The following is a 15,249-nucleotide window of genomic DNA, read 5'->3' as shown; positions in this document are numbered from 1 at the left end:
TGAAAAATCTGTTTGACTGCCTGACTTGTGACTTACTCCTCACACAGCTTGTTTAAAGGAGCACCATACAGGTGATTTATGATCAGCAAGCATATACAGCACTTTCCAAAAGCCAGAGACCACCCTCCATTTTCCAGTTACAGAAAAAATAAAAATAAAAAATAAAACATTTTTAGTATTTAACGTCTCAACGCTTTGCCTTTATTACAGCTTCCATTTTTTTCCCTTTCATTTTTTTTAAAAGGAATGTCCAGGAAAATATTTTTTTCCATGCCTCCAAAGTTGAGGCTTAAACTTCGGTTGAATTTTCTGCTTCTCACAAGCCAAGTAATACCAAACACATTCAGTTATGTTGAGGCCTGGACTCTGGGGTGGTCAGTCCATTGCAGCTTCTTTGTTTGTACTTTTTGGTCAATTTTCTTTTCTCAGTAAGGGCTTCTTGACAGCTACATGTGCTTTCAGACTCAAACTGTCTTCTGAAAGGATGGACAGAAGCACCTGCCTGAGGGTTTTTTCAAATCTAAAGCAAGAGTAGAGCTTGATTTTCTCCAAAGATGATAAAAAAAAGCTTAAGAAAGCAATAAGTAATTTTTTTTTGATGGTGACAGTATTGGTGGTCTTACATTGTTGGTAGAAGTCCCATATTTTAAGAAATGCAAACTTATTTGAACATAGTGGCCATTTCGACTGTACGTTAAACAAATGAAGGGTAGTCTCTGACTTTTGCACAGTACTGCAGCTATGATTCTGAACACCAGCCCACGCAATTTGCTTCACTCTTTCACACCTCCACATTCCTCCTCACAGTTTTCTGGTGCTTGAGGTCAGTCCACGGCTCACGTTGCTTATGTCTGATGTGCTTCTTTCACTGTGTGGTTGTCAAAATGCAGCAATATGTGTGAATTAGTGAATGCTGGGCAGAACGGTGCCACTGCCTGAGTAATGCTTTGTCAAAATACCTAAATATTGAGTTATTAATGTCAGAGCTAGATTGTACATATGAGCAGCACATTGCACAGGATGAGCAAACGACAAGCAATCTGTCAAAGCATCTAATCACGCAAATATTCATCGATCAGGAATAACATTATGACCACCTCCTTGTTTCTACACTCATTGTCCATTTTATCAGCTCCACTTACTATATAGGTGCACTTTGTAGTTCTACAATTACAGACTGTAGTCCATCTGTTTCTCTGAACAGGGCAAAAGGGGGCTAACAAAATATGCAGAGAAATGAGTGTAGAAACAAGGAGGTGGTCATAATGTTATGCCTGATCTGTGTGTCTTACACCAATATGAAATGATGGAGAAAGATCATGGAGCTAAAGAGAGAGCTCCAAATTCCCCTAAACAGACCACGCTTCATCATTTTATTCCTAAAGATTTCTTTTGAGATGGCTATTGTTGGACCATTTCTAGAGACGAGTTTGCTAGGTTGTAAAACAGCATTAGCTGTTCATAATTTTAAATCAAGCACTGTTCAGAGTAAAGGCAGGGATAGTGCAGGTCTTTTAAATCATGTTTAGTGTGACTGTCTTACTAAATAAAGTACTAAAGGTCTAAATTTGTATGCATTTTAAGGAGTCACAAAATAGCGTAATAAGTAGTAAGATTACTCTAAGTAATCCCATTACCTCTAAAAATAAATAAATAAATAAATAAAAAAATACCTGACACTGTATACATGTGAAAGATCTTTGTTCAGAGAGATTCATATTTTTCTTGTCGTGTAGTCAAGCTAAAAAGCATAGCGGTAGATTGGGGTTTTTTTAAATATGCCCAGGTTTGATTAGCAACACCATAGTCCAGCTTTATGGCATAGCAGTGTTAGTGATGCCAGAACAACGTATTTACATACTTATATAATAATATAGCAACTAAAATGAACAGTAGACAGTAGTACTGCTGAAAATCCTAGTTGCTTTATTTACCCTTTAAAAGGAAAGACAGGTTCAGTTAAAAGTAGATCAATATAATACATATGGTGAAATTATTTCAGTGTGTTTTAATACTGCAATAATACCAAAAGTTGGTAATTTTGGTCATAGATACCATCCCGTCCATAGCAGAGGGATAAATAAACCATTGGATGACCACAAAACACGCTACAGTTGAAATAGCAAAAATCCAAAATAGAAAAAAAAAAATCCAACTGTTCTAGAAGTTTGTTTTTTTTTCCCCTTTTTTTGCATAATTTGAAAAATCCAATTATCCTTTACACCATTTTAAAAATGGTATGACTAACAGAAATGCTACAAAATCAGTTGGAAAATGTTTTTACATTAACTCATTAAATCAAGTTGTGCTTCTCCTGTACAGTTAAGAGGTTTCGTTCTGACAGTGATGATATGCATGATTATATAGGGTTCATATAGTACTGTAGTATATGAATGATATAAGGGTGTAGTACAGTGCACACTCTCAGAAAAAGGCATGAAACTGTCACTGTACCCCAGTACCCCTCTTGTCACTGGGGTGGTACATCTTACCATCTCTGATCAGGGAACGTAATTGTGCCTTAATCCATTGAAATTATATTTTCTAAATTGTGTTGACTCCACACACCCCGTCTCGTCTCCAGGCTTTTTATTTTATTGTTCTGTTTTAAAAAATTTGGTTACGAAAAGGTACAAATATGTACTTTTCACCTGGGAAAACTTTAAGGTGCACTATTGGACCTTAAAACCTTTCAGAGTACATTTACATTGTTTGTACCTTAATGAGTGAAGAACGCACCTACACAGCACCTTAATTTCTAACAGCGCAGTATGAGGTTTTGCTCTGTTTTACTAAAAGCTTTTGTTCTGTGTCTTTCTTTATTCAGACCACCGCTCTTGATAAGGAGAGGCAGGTTTTCAGACGAAGACGCCACCAGGATGTGAGGTCAGCCGCTGCCGTCCGCGCTCCGCAGGGCGCTTTCCTGTCCAAGCTTTCAGTCGGTGCGGCCGCCCCCAGCCTGTCCCCCGCAGAGTTTACCTCCGAGTCCGAGGACTACTCCCCCAGCTCCGCCGAGACTGTGCGCTCGCCCAACTCACCATTCTAACACCCTGCAGCCCCGAAAACATGGATGTATGGAGTGGATGGATGGATGAAAGTAAAAATGGACTGGCATCATCTGACCCTGAGTGCTCTGTGGAGCTGTACACACGTGCATGTTTTGACTATTTTATTTAAAAGAAAAGAGCACATCCACAATTCCCAGAGCTTCTTACTTTGAGGGATTGTATTCATATTGACTGGAAGCGTTTCTATGAAGGTAATACTAAGGTTAGTATTAAGGGTTAGAACTAACTAAGGTTAGAAAAATCACTGTTCATTTTACAATTGGCTGTGTTTAAGAATTTTAATACAGTCTTTGCCCTCAGTGAAGCACTTCTAACTTAAGACATTAGACAAAAAACTTATCAGTTTCAACAGATTGAATACCTTCATCACATTGACAGTTTGAGATTTGAATACAGTTTTTGCCCTCAAGCACAGCAGAGTAGCAGTTTCCTTTGGCTGAAATTAGCTGCTGCAAAGTGAATTAGATTATAAACTGACGGTAGGAATTCCTCTTGGTTAGAAAATTGTAGATTGATACCACTTTTAGTGCTATAGCAGAGAACCTTGAAGCCTCTCTGTGCTCCAATGATAGACCCAGTTCCGTTTCAGCATTTCTCTTTTGCGCCCTCTTGTGGCTCAGATAGGAAGTGCGCTTCCACAAAAATGGTTAGATCATTTTAATGGTGAGCTCATGTAGGATTCTCCTTCTTACACACAAAATCTGGTAGACCTTATCAGAATCTTCCACTGAAGTGATGAAACCTCATTAGGTGTGTATCTTTTTGTAAAAAGATGACGTTTCTACATTTAGAGTATTAATTTTTTATATTTATTTGAACATTTATCTTATATAAAAACACACTCATATTCACCCATAATTCTGAATTCTTCTTTAAACGTCACTGGGCCCTAGAACGCTCCATCAACATGTGATATAGTACATACAGTATGCTGTAGGTGTGGGTTAGGAATCAGTTTAATAACTTTTTTTAATTGACAGGTGCTGTTTTGATTAAATATACTAGATCATGAGGTGTATATGAAACTGTCGATCACTTCAAGCTTGCTGCTATAATCGTTCTGTTGATTTGGTAGGCACAATAGTAGTAGTACACTGTTACAGCAGAATTTATGACACTATGAACAAATATGAGTGAGGAGCAGCTGCTGATTGGCTCCTTTCACCATTAATTGTGTCTCTTTTCACGATTTGGAATAAGATGTGCAATCAAAGGATGAATATTTGTGCTCCAGAAGGTCTTATTAGCTCGTCTGAAGTGGAAAGTGGCACTTGAGTGCATGTCTTCGCTTGACTGTGATTGTATCATATAGACTGACGGCAGAGATCTTAGTTCCTGTAAGCTGAATGTAAGACTGCTCAGCTCTGACCTTCTAAACAGTGAAATTCTGAAGATGTTGTCCTTCACCTGAATGTACTTTGTCAAATGTGACATTCTTTCATAAAAACAGTGGGCCAAAAAGATCTGAGGTAAAGAGAAGCACAAAAATGATCACAAAAAAGGGTCTAAGTAACTCAGAACTGGTTCCTTTGAATGCTTTTTTGGAATGGTAAATGAAAAACGGGACAAACGAATCATTTGGCTGTTGAATGTGTTAACATAAGCTATTCTGAATGTGAACAACTTCAAAAACCATAGAAACATCTACTTGCACTGTATTTCCTACCTAGTCTTAAAAATAAAAGGTGCTCAGAGGAGTTCTTGAGTTTGAGTTTTGAGGGCCCATATCAAGAGAATTGTCCTTGCTATATTTATTTATTTATTTTATTTATTTATGAATGATAGTTTGACATACTTTTAAGTTTCAAAACTTACTGTCCACTCCCTAGTCCATATATGGCAAGGGTGTCCAAACTTATCCACAAAGAGCCAGTGTGGCCGCAGGTTTTCACTCCAACAAAGCAAGAGGTCACCTAAAGAAACTTTGAGAACTAAGACCAACTCATTAAACAAATGGTTTCAGGTGTGCTGCAGCTTGTTTGGAGTGAAAACCTGCAGCCATACTGGCCCTAAGAGGTTAAGACAATAAAAGCCTCCTGACTTAACTTGACCTGAAGATTGGACACCAATAACATGTAAAAACTAGGCTGCAAAACAACCTGGTTTGTGATGTCACAAAAACCAAGCACATTTACAAATGTTATTTAGCCTGCTGCAGTGCTGCACCTATTCATGCTGAAGTTATAAGGAGTGTTTCATCCTAGACTGCCTTTTGAATGGGCAGCCAATTTACATCTAGTTGATATACATACATCAAGATGTACAGAGGTCATTTACATATATCAGTCTTAAAGGCACAGTAACAGCCTCAGGGGGAGAGGAATTAAGACACAAGAAATATGTAGGATATGGGCCCTTTAACCCAACGGATTTCTTCTGTGGCATCACTCCAAAGAACCTCACTTAGCACCCTTTTTTATTTTATTTATATTGAAAGTCTGTTGTGTTTACTTTAAATTGTGTTAACTTTGACAGATCTTCCATGGAATCATTTGTAAATGTTTTGTGATTGCTTCATTTCAGTCTTACTTTGAAGTGTATATTTTATTCCATTTATTTTTTGAGGTCTGGATTATTCAGCTCAACCCAGGATGATCTAAAGTCACCTAAATCCGGAATAGCGTAAATCTGTTCTCAGTCTAAGCAGACGTAGTACAGTAGCTGATCCAAATCCACTGCTTTTGTCCTCATAATTCATTTTCATCTGTAAATTCTGTCCATAGACAACACTTCAGTAAGTTAACAGACAATATAAAGATTTACTTGCATCTGTTGCTTCACTGTAACCACCACTATATTTGTCTTAAAAGGAGCCTCTAGCATGGAAAGGCTTCCGAGACATGACGTTAGCACAATGAGGAGTCCACTGATGAGCACAAAAGATGGAGAGTGGAGAACTTCTGTACGCAGCAGCATGCAAAATGCTTTTTCTTTTAAAAATAGAGAGTAAAACACATTTATCTGCTGTGTGATTGTCTATACTTCTGTAACAAAGTCCTATGTGAACAATATGCTCTGGTCAACCTCCTTTTTTATAGATAGGACACTGACCGTATACTATTGTTATTTGAGAAAGTATTCTAGATCATATGCAAAGTCCAGTGAGCAGATGGTTAAGCTGGTTACCGATTGTATGTTTCTATAGCCGTATGACTGGCTCTTTGTTGTCTTTTTGTTTGAATATGTAGTGACACACAGCTTTTCTTCTGACCGCCAGCAGGGAGTGGCTTTGCGTCCAAGTAGCATTCATCCAACAGTGGTGCATCTGCAACAGGCCAAACCCTGGAATAAACTGTTTCCTCAAAGAAAACGTCTCTCTTTTTTTAAGCTAGCAATATTGTTGTCAGTGTTGAGTCATAATATAAGGGTGAGGGAATATTATAGAGGTATTGTGGACAAAATAAAAAACCATCAGTATGTCTGTTGTAAACATGCCTACTCGCCCTGCAGCAGCGCCACAGTAGTCACTAAAGTGAAATTTTACAGTTTAAAGATGGAAATCCCCTTTCTGATGATGCATCTTGAAGGTGGGAGGAACATTTGAAAAACTAGCACTACTTTGGGTAGATTTTTGATTTTGTTTAGGTTTTTTTTCTGCAGAAATAATAACGTAAAATGTAGCAGTCTATTTAGATACCTTAGTTTGGCTTATTTTTTTCTGACTGAAACGGTAAAAACTCAGAATCACTGTTCTTATGATCTTATACTAATGACACTAATGCTAGTTTGGTTGTATTTATTAGCCTGTAGAACAGTTGCTAGGCTAGCAGACAGGATTGGTTGACACCACAGGGATTTCCATTGACTGTATTTGATGTATTTGCATAATGCATGCTGGGTATTGTAGTGAGAGAAAATTGATGAACATAAATATGAAAATATAACACTGAATTCTGTCAAACTGATGAGACTGGGGATATAAAGTTTGCTATAAGATGACCAAAAATAAATAAATAAATTGGTTTTTACCCTGAATTTGCTTAAAACTGGCAAATAGATGGTCTAATGTGTAAAGAGTATTACAAATAATTTGCTGTTGTCAAAACAAAACCTTGTATCTCCATTTATGTTGATTGAGTTTTTGCCATATTCTGAAAGTGCCTGTTACCCTTCACATCATGTAAATTATACACATGATGTACAAACATGATAAATGGACCAAAAGAAACAGCCCAAAATTACTTGGAACACCGTCTGGTTCCTTTGACTTGTATTAAATGTAAAGTATGTGTTTTTTTTTTCCTTCTCCTGTAAAAGGTACCATTTTGGAGATACAAGGTTTTGTTCCGACAACAGCGAATTCTGTTGTCATGACACTAATGTGACCTTATATTATATTAAAAAGCACCAGTCAGTTAAATCTAATGCTTTAATAATTTCCACACTACCACCAGCATCATATTTCATCACATTTTATTATAAACAAATTAATCTCACAATGATCAATATTGATTTCATAAGAGAAGGGATTTAACAAGAAAGAAAAAACCCTGAAAACTGAAATCTGCAAAAATGTCACATAGTGGATCCGTTAGACGAGATAAACAAAAGGAAGTGATTTGAAAATAAAAAATAAATGGAAATAAAAATCTGACTACATAACCATTTAACAAATAAATGTTAGGGGTTAAAAAAAGTTAAGCCCTCGCCAATCATCACTGTGTCAGCTTCAGTTTTGCCAAACTTCAAGAAAGTATCAGTGATTAAAGATCTTCACATCATATCCAAATTAGGCTTGCAAAATGTGTTAAATGCACAACCATCCCCACTGAACATACAACTACTGCATAACAGACTGAAAAAAAGGCAAGATATTTTTAAACCTTAACATTGCCTCACATGTGATGGAGTTCATATTTGCTAGAAAACATGGCGACCTCTAGACCCAAAAGTAGTTTAGGGTCTCTTTTAGGCCCTGTAAATATTATGCTTTAATTCTTTTGATAGACGTACCATATTGCTTATCAACAATAATCAGAGGTTTATGCTCATTTACATTATGGGTGCTATTTGAAAAGGATTAAGATTCTGGCAGATTCTGTTTAGATCACATTAAATACTCACTGATTTGGTGTAAAAGTGTATTAAAAGCTCATCGAGCTTCATATTCGCATTCACTTTAAATGTCACCCTATTAAATGTTTTTATAACTGATGTTCTGATAATACAAATGTATTGAAAAGCAAAGACATAAAACCCTGAATACATTCAACATTAGCAGCTGTTACACTAAAATGCAATCAAGAATCTGGTAAAGAAGGCTAACTTAGTGCCTCTATCTAAAGCCTGTTATAAAAATGAGAGCAACCCTCCAGACCAGGAATGCAAATGTATAACAGTTAACCGACAAATAAATAATTGGTTGACCAATGCAATCAGTTTAAAAAAAAAGTGATTATTTAATTTGATTTCATTTCCAATTAACAGTTCCTACTTGAATAGACGAGTTGAGGAACATTTTTGAATTGTACGCATTATGGTAATATATGCAGTATAATCACTGCTGTCGGGACAAAACCTTGTATTCCTATTTGTCATTTTTCAGTTTTTGACAAATTTGAAAATGGCTGTTGCCCTTAACATTGTGTGTAAATTTCATGATGACTGGACCAAAAGAAACGGCCCAAAATGACTTAGAAAAAAGTCTGGTTCCATTGACTTACACTAAAAGTAAAGTATGTTTTTTCCTTCTCCTGTAAAGTTACCATTTTGGAGATACGAGGTTTTGTTCACACAACAGTGATATATAGGCTTCATTAGAAAGGCCTACAAAATGAACCGTGCAGCTAAAAATAGCTATGTTAAAGACCACTTTACAGCACAGCAACTCCAAACGTGTACCCTATCAAAAGCAAACATCCACAAGCAATAGGACAAACTATGTTCTCAGAGAGAAAAATGTGATGCACAGTGGTGTAAGAAAATCACATACGGGTGCAAGTTATAGAGAAAGTCATGGTGGAAGGCGACAGCTTTATAGAGCTACCGCGGTACACTGAGCCAAAGCTAGACCTGGTCAGGGCATTTATAATCATTTTAAAGCTGCACTATGTAAATTTTGGGGATTTGTAAATGTGCCTCTGGTGGAAATGAGTAATTGCACACAACGTGTGGACAAACATTTTGTAGTGTGGGTTGCACTTCAGACCCCTTCCCGAGCGGATGAACCTGATGTTTGCCAGCACGTTTAAAGAGTGTTTAAAGAGAACTCAGTCTAAACTTGCATAAAGATCATGTTTTCTGGGGATGTAAGTAAATGATCCACTATTGTCATCATATCTTTATCAGCATAATGTTGATTTTGCATTTAAGGTCTAAACATTGAGTCTGACCTTCTTTTTTAGCCTATATGTTTGACATTCATATGTAACTATGTGGTTTGAATGACGTGACGTAGGACATGCTCTGAAATACTCCATCAAAATCCAAACCAACACCTCTGACTTCAATTATTTCAGGTTTTACAGGGTGACTCACAGCTGAGCAGAGACATATTTAAGCGTGATTTTTTCCTCCTGATTCAGTAACGCTGCTATCAGTTTTAACAAAAAAAAAAAACTTAAAGAGTAAAGAGCAGTACATATTTTCAAACATTAGAATAGAGAACTTTATGTATCCCATCATTACATAAACCATTAATTTCATTAACTTTAGTTTTGATCACAAAATTATGAACATTAGTTGTCAGCCTCTCATTTTAAACAAATCCTAGATTTAAATGTCTGTAATGTATGTTTAACTAAGACATCCAATGCATTTAAATAAATAAACTACCTCACAGAAAGTTATTGCACAGAATGGTTATCAATGTGTTGCCATTGAGACTTTTGGCATAAAGTGTTTTTTTTTGTTTTTTGTTTTTTTTTAATTACTTCATGCAAAATAGTCCCCAAAGAAAAATGTATCATTTCAGATTTACCACTTTTTTACCATCAACATTACATATACAAAACTCAGAAGACACATGTAGGTTCAGTGGTGGTTTTGAATAGTAAATAAAATGGCTTTATTGGAGTTGTAGACATCACAATCTCTGTTAAAAAAAAAAAGAAATCTACAAAGAAACTTTGATGAATTGCCCTTTTAATACTTTTTGGACTGTTACTTCATATACAAGCTGATGCCTGACCCTTTCTATCAGTACGTTCCACGATCCGTAAAGAAACACTGATCTCACTGCATTAATACAGAATTCAGTTGATGTGTGTGCTCAGAAGTATTTAACAATGGATTTAAATGCCAAATCAACCAGATTTCAGAAGAGGAACTATGCATATAAAGATGAGTCGCATCCTTGATTTTAAGCTTGCCAGTCAACCATTAATTAGTGACCAATGACGGTCGGTTATCGGTCAAGAGAATTTGCATCCCTACTCCAGACTAAAGAGAACATTTGTAAAAGCAGGGTTGAAATGCATTGTGAGGGTGCAAAGTGGGCAATGATTATATTCATATCTTACAGATCATGTTAGATAAGGGCTCGTTATTACATTCCTTAATACCTGCATGGACAGTATTGATTAAAAATGGAGGGAAAAAAAGCAAAAGCTGGTAAAAGATGCAGATAAAACTCACATTTCAGAACATTGCTTTCGAATAAAACAAGTTTACAATGAAGTCACTATGAATTAAAGAGAGAAATGGCTTACAGTACATTTTACAGGAAACACTGGGGCTTATTTTTTTCACAACACATTAAAAACGATTTGATAAAATCATGAAACACTAGTAGACAGACAGTTTCCTTGCCCTCACAGACAGTTTTATGAGTTTAACAAACATATTTTAGAGACTTTATTCAGTAAGCTTACCTTTTTCAAGTAATATATTTTAACGTTATCAGTATTTACATCAACCATTATTACCCTGAAAATAATTCTCAAGAAGGTGATATGCTGCTAGCATGTACAAATGTACACTAGAAACACTTAGCTTTTTTCCTCTGTGCAGAATATTTTCACAGTTTAAATTATGCGTCAACAATCAAAAATGATGGGTATGCATCAGCTTATTGTCGGCTTGGACAAAACTCAAATAAAACTGCTTGTGTAAAAGGGTTTCTGGGTCTTGGTTCTATGTTTATGTACCTTTTCAGGACTAGGCTGACATTGTCTTAGCACAATAATACAGCATTATTAGCTGTATCAGCATATAGTGTCTTAATACAGTACTGTAGAAGACTGGGACATGCCAGAGCACAAAGGGTTCGTACATAAAGATGTTCTGTTTTTCAAGGAAATGCTGGAAAATGAAGGTCCCTCCATTTGTCTTTTCCCCCCTTCTTCGATATGTTCAGCTTGGAGGTGCTGCTGGTAGTTCTGTTGGCTCCTGTATTGGAGGGTCCATCGCGAGGACATCCTGTTGTCTACAGAGGGCACTCAGTACCTGTTCTGATGCTCGAAATGCCAGCGGTTGAAGTCAATGTTGAATGCTACAATGCTACCAGACGCCATACCAGTGATCAAAGTCCTGGAACACAGAAAGGGCAGTGCAAGAAAGGCTTTGTTCAGACAGATTTTCCATATCTGATTGGAGCAAGAAAGAGTTTCTTCAGACAAAAAGCCACAAAATTGATCAGTCAAGTCTCATTTGCATGTGATCTTAAATCTGATTCAAGTCAGATCTCTGGACACGTGACTCAGTTTAACCAGTCAGATCAGATGCCCCCTTGCCCCCTCCATTACTATGAAAACAAGAGTGGATGTGTGAGCACATGCAACTACAGTCTGACCATACAACCTAAATTTGAGAAATTTTGGAGTAGACTTTGATTCTGATTCCAAGCAACGGGAATCAAGAGTGTCGATTTCACATAATATTGGTTCAAAAACCCAAGCCACAGGGGTGGATCTCATATCTCTATTTGCTGCCTTCTCGATTCTTTCATCTTGCCTACACCAGCCCAGATCGCAGAAACCAACCATGCTCTACCATCTTTAAGGATTTATCAATTATTTACATGCTTTCAGAGGAATTGAGGAACCTTGCAGAGCAAGGAAATGTGCATCCTACATGGACATCTTTCGCCAGATGTGATGTGTGTCCACCTCATGAAGGCATTGAATGATTACAGTTAATGTGATAGTACTGCCAAAGGATGATGTGAAATTGTTGATGTGGTTGAACTTTAATAAAGCGTTCCCAGGTGAACAGTCAGTTTATAAAAGCAAAGGTGTTACTGGCAGATCTGAAAGTGATGACTGAGTTAAGGAGGTCACTTTGGAAAAATGTATGGGTTCCTTCATTCCTCACAACTTATCCCTGCATCTTTTCATCATTTCCTCAGAAGAAGGAGCTAAGCTGCATGGAGAGGAAAGGATGAACGATTAAAACGATATGAAATCCACCCCAGAGACACGTCATGTGTCAAAATGAGTATTATTAATATTAATTATACTTGACCTTAACAAGCCAATTCAGAAAGCTAACTCTAGCTAAATCAGGTGACTAACTGGTTTATTAATGCAAGTTGTGGAAGGATGTTTAAACAAATCACAACAAAATATCTGCAAACCTGAAAGTCACTGTGTGGAACATAGAGGCCAAAGATTTGGAGTCGACTTGAATCCCTAATTGGAATTGAGCAATCAGTTGTTTTTGGCTCGAGCCCTATAAATCGGATTTGGTCACTGCATGGACACTAAGGATCAGTTCATATTAGCAGGTTGAAAGCTGTATGGACAAAAATGTTTTTCAAGTCACTTTATCCTAGGTTGGATAAATATCCAATTTGTGGCCATGCAGTCCAAATTGGAATGGTGTTTGTGTAGTGCTGGCAGCTTAGCAACAGCAGCTAACCTAAGGATTTTCAGTAAACACTGCAGAAGCATTACTGTAGCTGACTTTTTAACCTTCTCCCCTAAATCACAAACCAGAACAGCCAGTCGGATAATGATCTGGGCTAATGATTTTTGTGCCAAAGACTAGTGCTGTTAGGTCACTTAAACAACTGTTAACCATGACAGAAGAAAGGGTGGATCTGAACAAAAAAAAAATCCAAAGCACTGGGGCTTGCAATGTGAACGTAGCCTAAAAATTGGATTCAAGAAAAATTTGATTGTCCTGCTGTATGAACAAAAGCTTAAGTGTGCATTTTGTTACTATATACATAAGACTGTTGATAAAATGGCAAAAACCTGTTTCTGAACCTTTGATCATGTGACAGGTCCATGGCCCGAATGCCGGCGTCACAGCCAGGGTAGATATACAGCTGTTTGAAATCACAGGCCTGCCACACCTCTACCACTCCATTATCCCCTCCAGTCACCAGCGTCTGACCATCACTGCTCAGGAGGATAGCCTGGAGAGGAACAGCCAACAAACACAGATTGTGTTTTTACACTGCTTAACAACAGCAGCTGCCCTTTTTTGCATCTCCTATAACGTTACCATTTCTGAGGTAGGAATTTATCCTACCACAGTGACGATATGGGAAAGCAATACTCGTGTGCATATTTTGCCACTGTTACGGACTGATTAATGTCTGTTTAATGGATTTGTGGATTCTTACACGTGTGGAGTCGTTTATCTCCATCTGAGCGAGCAGTTTGCCGTTGATGCTGAAGTTGCAGAATTGGCCCCTCTCGTAGCAGATGATGCAGTGGCCCTCGCTGGACACAGAGATGAGGCGAGGAAGAGTGCAGTTGTCCGGCCCCTCCAGAGCACGAAGCAGGTCTCCAGTGATTGTGTGGACCAGACAAGGACCCTCTGCAAAAATACAGGCCAGAACAACTGAACATAACTGATTTTAAAAGTCCAGAACACCACATTATACAGCATCCAACTACATAAGCAAGTCTATTTGAGACTTAACACAGCTTGAGGCAAGTGTGCAGTGACTTAGGCATACTGTTTGCATGATGCCAACTGGTTTCTATTATTTAGCACCATTAGCCTTACTGTGCAACCATAAAAGACGAAAGCTGCAGAACCTCAAAAGGTGTTGGCTTTTTAACTACATTGGCACATAGGAGACATTCTGTAAATTAGATTTTTTCACTGGATTACGCCTTTAAAAGTCCAATATCTAGAGCCTAAAGTAGACCTGAGGGATATGTATACAATTCTGGACATGAAGTGCAGCATGATCTGAAGAACTTCTGTCAGCCCAGCAGACAAGCAAAATTCAGAGGGGCTCTGAAGTTTTAGAAAATGCACAGTTGTGACACCTACTGGCAAAATACATAAGTGCATTGGGAAAACCCCAAACACACACAACATAAACCAAATCAAATCAATTCACGTTTGTCACATCACATTTACACAGGTGGAAAGTGAGTGAAAATCTTAGGTGTGTAGCCCCCCTATAGAATTTAAATACACAATATATATATACACACACACACACACACACACACACATATATATATATATATATATATATATATAGGAAGAAAGAACTATATATACAGAGATAGAGATACATATATATATACACCGACTCTGAATATACACATATACACAATATACACTAGTATTGCACTATTCCAATGTACAGTTGTACAGTAATAAGTTATGAAATAAAACTATGAAATGTGCCCAAATGTTTACAAGCTACTTGCATATATCTTAATATGAGCAGCTGTAAAAGTCTGTAAAGTAAAGAATGTTTTTACAGCCTCCTGCAAAGTTACCATTTTGGAGATACTTGTTTTCTTTGGACGTTGGTGATATATACAATTTGTTCTGTATAAAATAAATGTAGCTGTGAATGAACCTAGTTGAGACAACTTGAGCATAATAACTTTAATCGGATGATTTGAGAACAGAGAGCTAACTTTGGATTTAACCTAGGATTAACAGTATGGTCTTGGCCCAAAATCTAGCTATCTTAACACAGCTGAGGTGTTTCAAGCCAGATTATTGTGGTTCAACTGATTTAAAACTCTACTTTTCAAATCTGAAAAATCTGTGGTGACATTCACTAAATCACATACCACACTGTGGCTCACTCGACTCTGTGCCATAATGCATCTGTGTATACAAGTATACAAATTTTCCCATCATTCTGTATTATATTGTAAGTAGTGATGGTAGAAACCAGCGAGACAGTCTCAAATGTTTGGGATCAGAGGTTCAGAAACACACATTTACTACATCACATACTGGATTCAATTACATACAATAAGTAATATTTACACCCAAAGTTCTTGTTTCTGAAACATACTTGGTAGTGATTCTG

General features: G+C 37.2%; 2 protein-coding genes across 2 annotated transcripts in view; one reads left to right on the top strand and one right to left on the bottom strand.

Moving 5' to 3' along the window:
- The window catches only part of dclk1b (doublecortin-like kinase 1b), a 62,071-nt gene extending 55,699 nt beyond the window's left edge, over positions 1-6,372 (top strand). The window contains exon 16 of the mRNA XM_036564967.1: positions 2,828-6,372. Coding sequence (XP_036420860.1) covers positions 2,828-3,046 — 219 coding nt within the window. The 3' untranslated portion in view covers positions 3,047-6,372. The remainder of the gene's footprint in view (positions 1-2,827) is intronic.
- Positions 6,373-10,075: 3,703 nt separating this feature from the next.
- Positions 10,076-15,249, bottom strand: part of LOC118804418 (neurobeachin-like) — a 235,488-nt gene continuing 230,314 nt past the window's right edge. Inside the window, exons 24-26 of the mRNA XM_036564932.1 lie at positions 13,579-13,775; positions 13,217-13,368; positions 10,076-11,537 (exon numbers count right to left, since the gene is read on the bottom strand). Coding sequence (XP_036420825.1) covers positions 11,447-11,537; positions 13,217-13,368; positions 13,579-13,775 — 440 coding nt within the window. The 3' untranslated portion in view covers positions 10,076-11,446. The remainder of the gene's footprint in view (positions 11,538-13,216; positions 13,369-13,578; positions 13,776-15,249) is intronic.

Source organism: Colossoma macropomum, unplaced genomic scaffold (genome assembly GCF_904425465.1).
Source record: "Colossoma macropomum unplaced genomic scaffold, Colossoma_macropomum, whole genome shotgun sequence".
NCBI classification, from domain to species: Eukaryota; Metazoa; Chordata; class Actinopteri; order Characiformes; family Serrasalmidae; genus Colossoma; species Colossoma macropomum.
The sequence above is the reverse complement of the archived record's forward strand: the minus strand, read 5'-3'. Positions and strand labels throughout refer to the sequence as shown.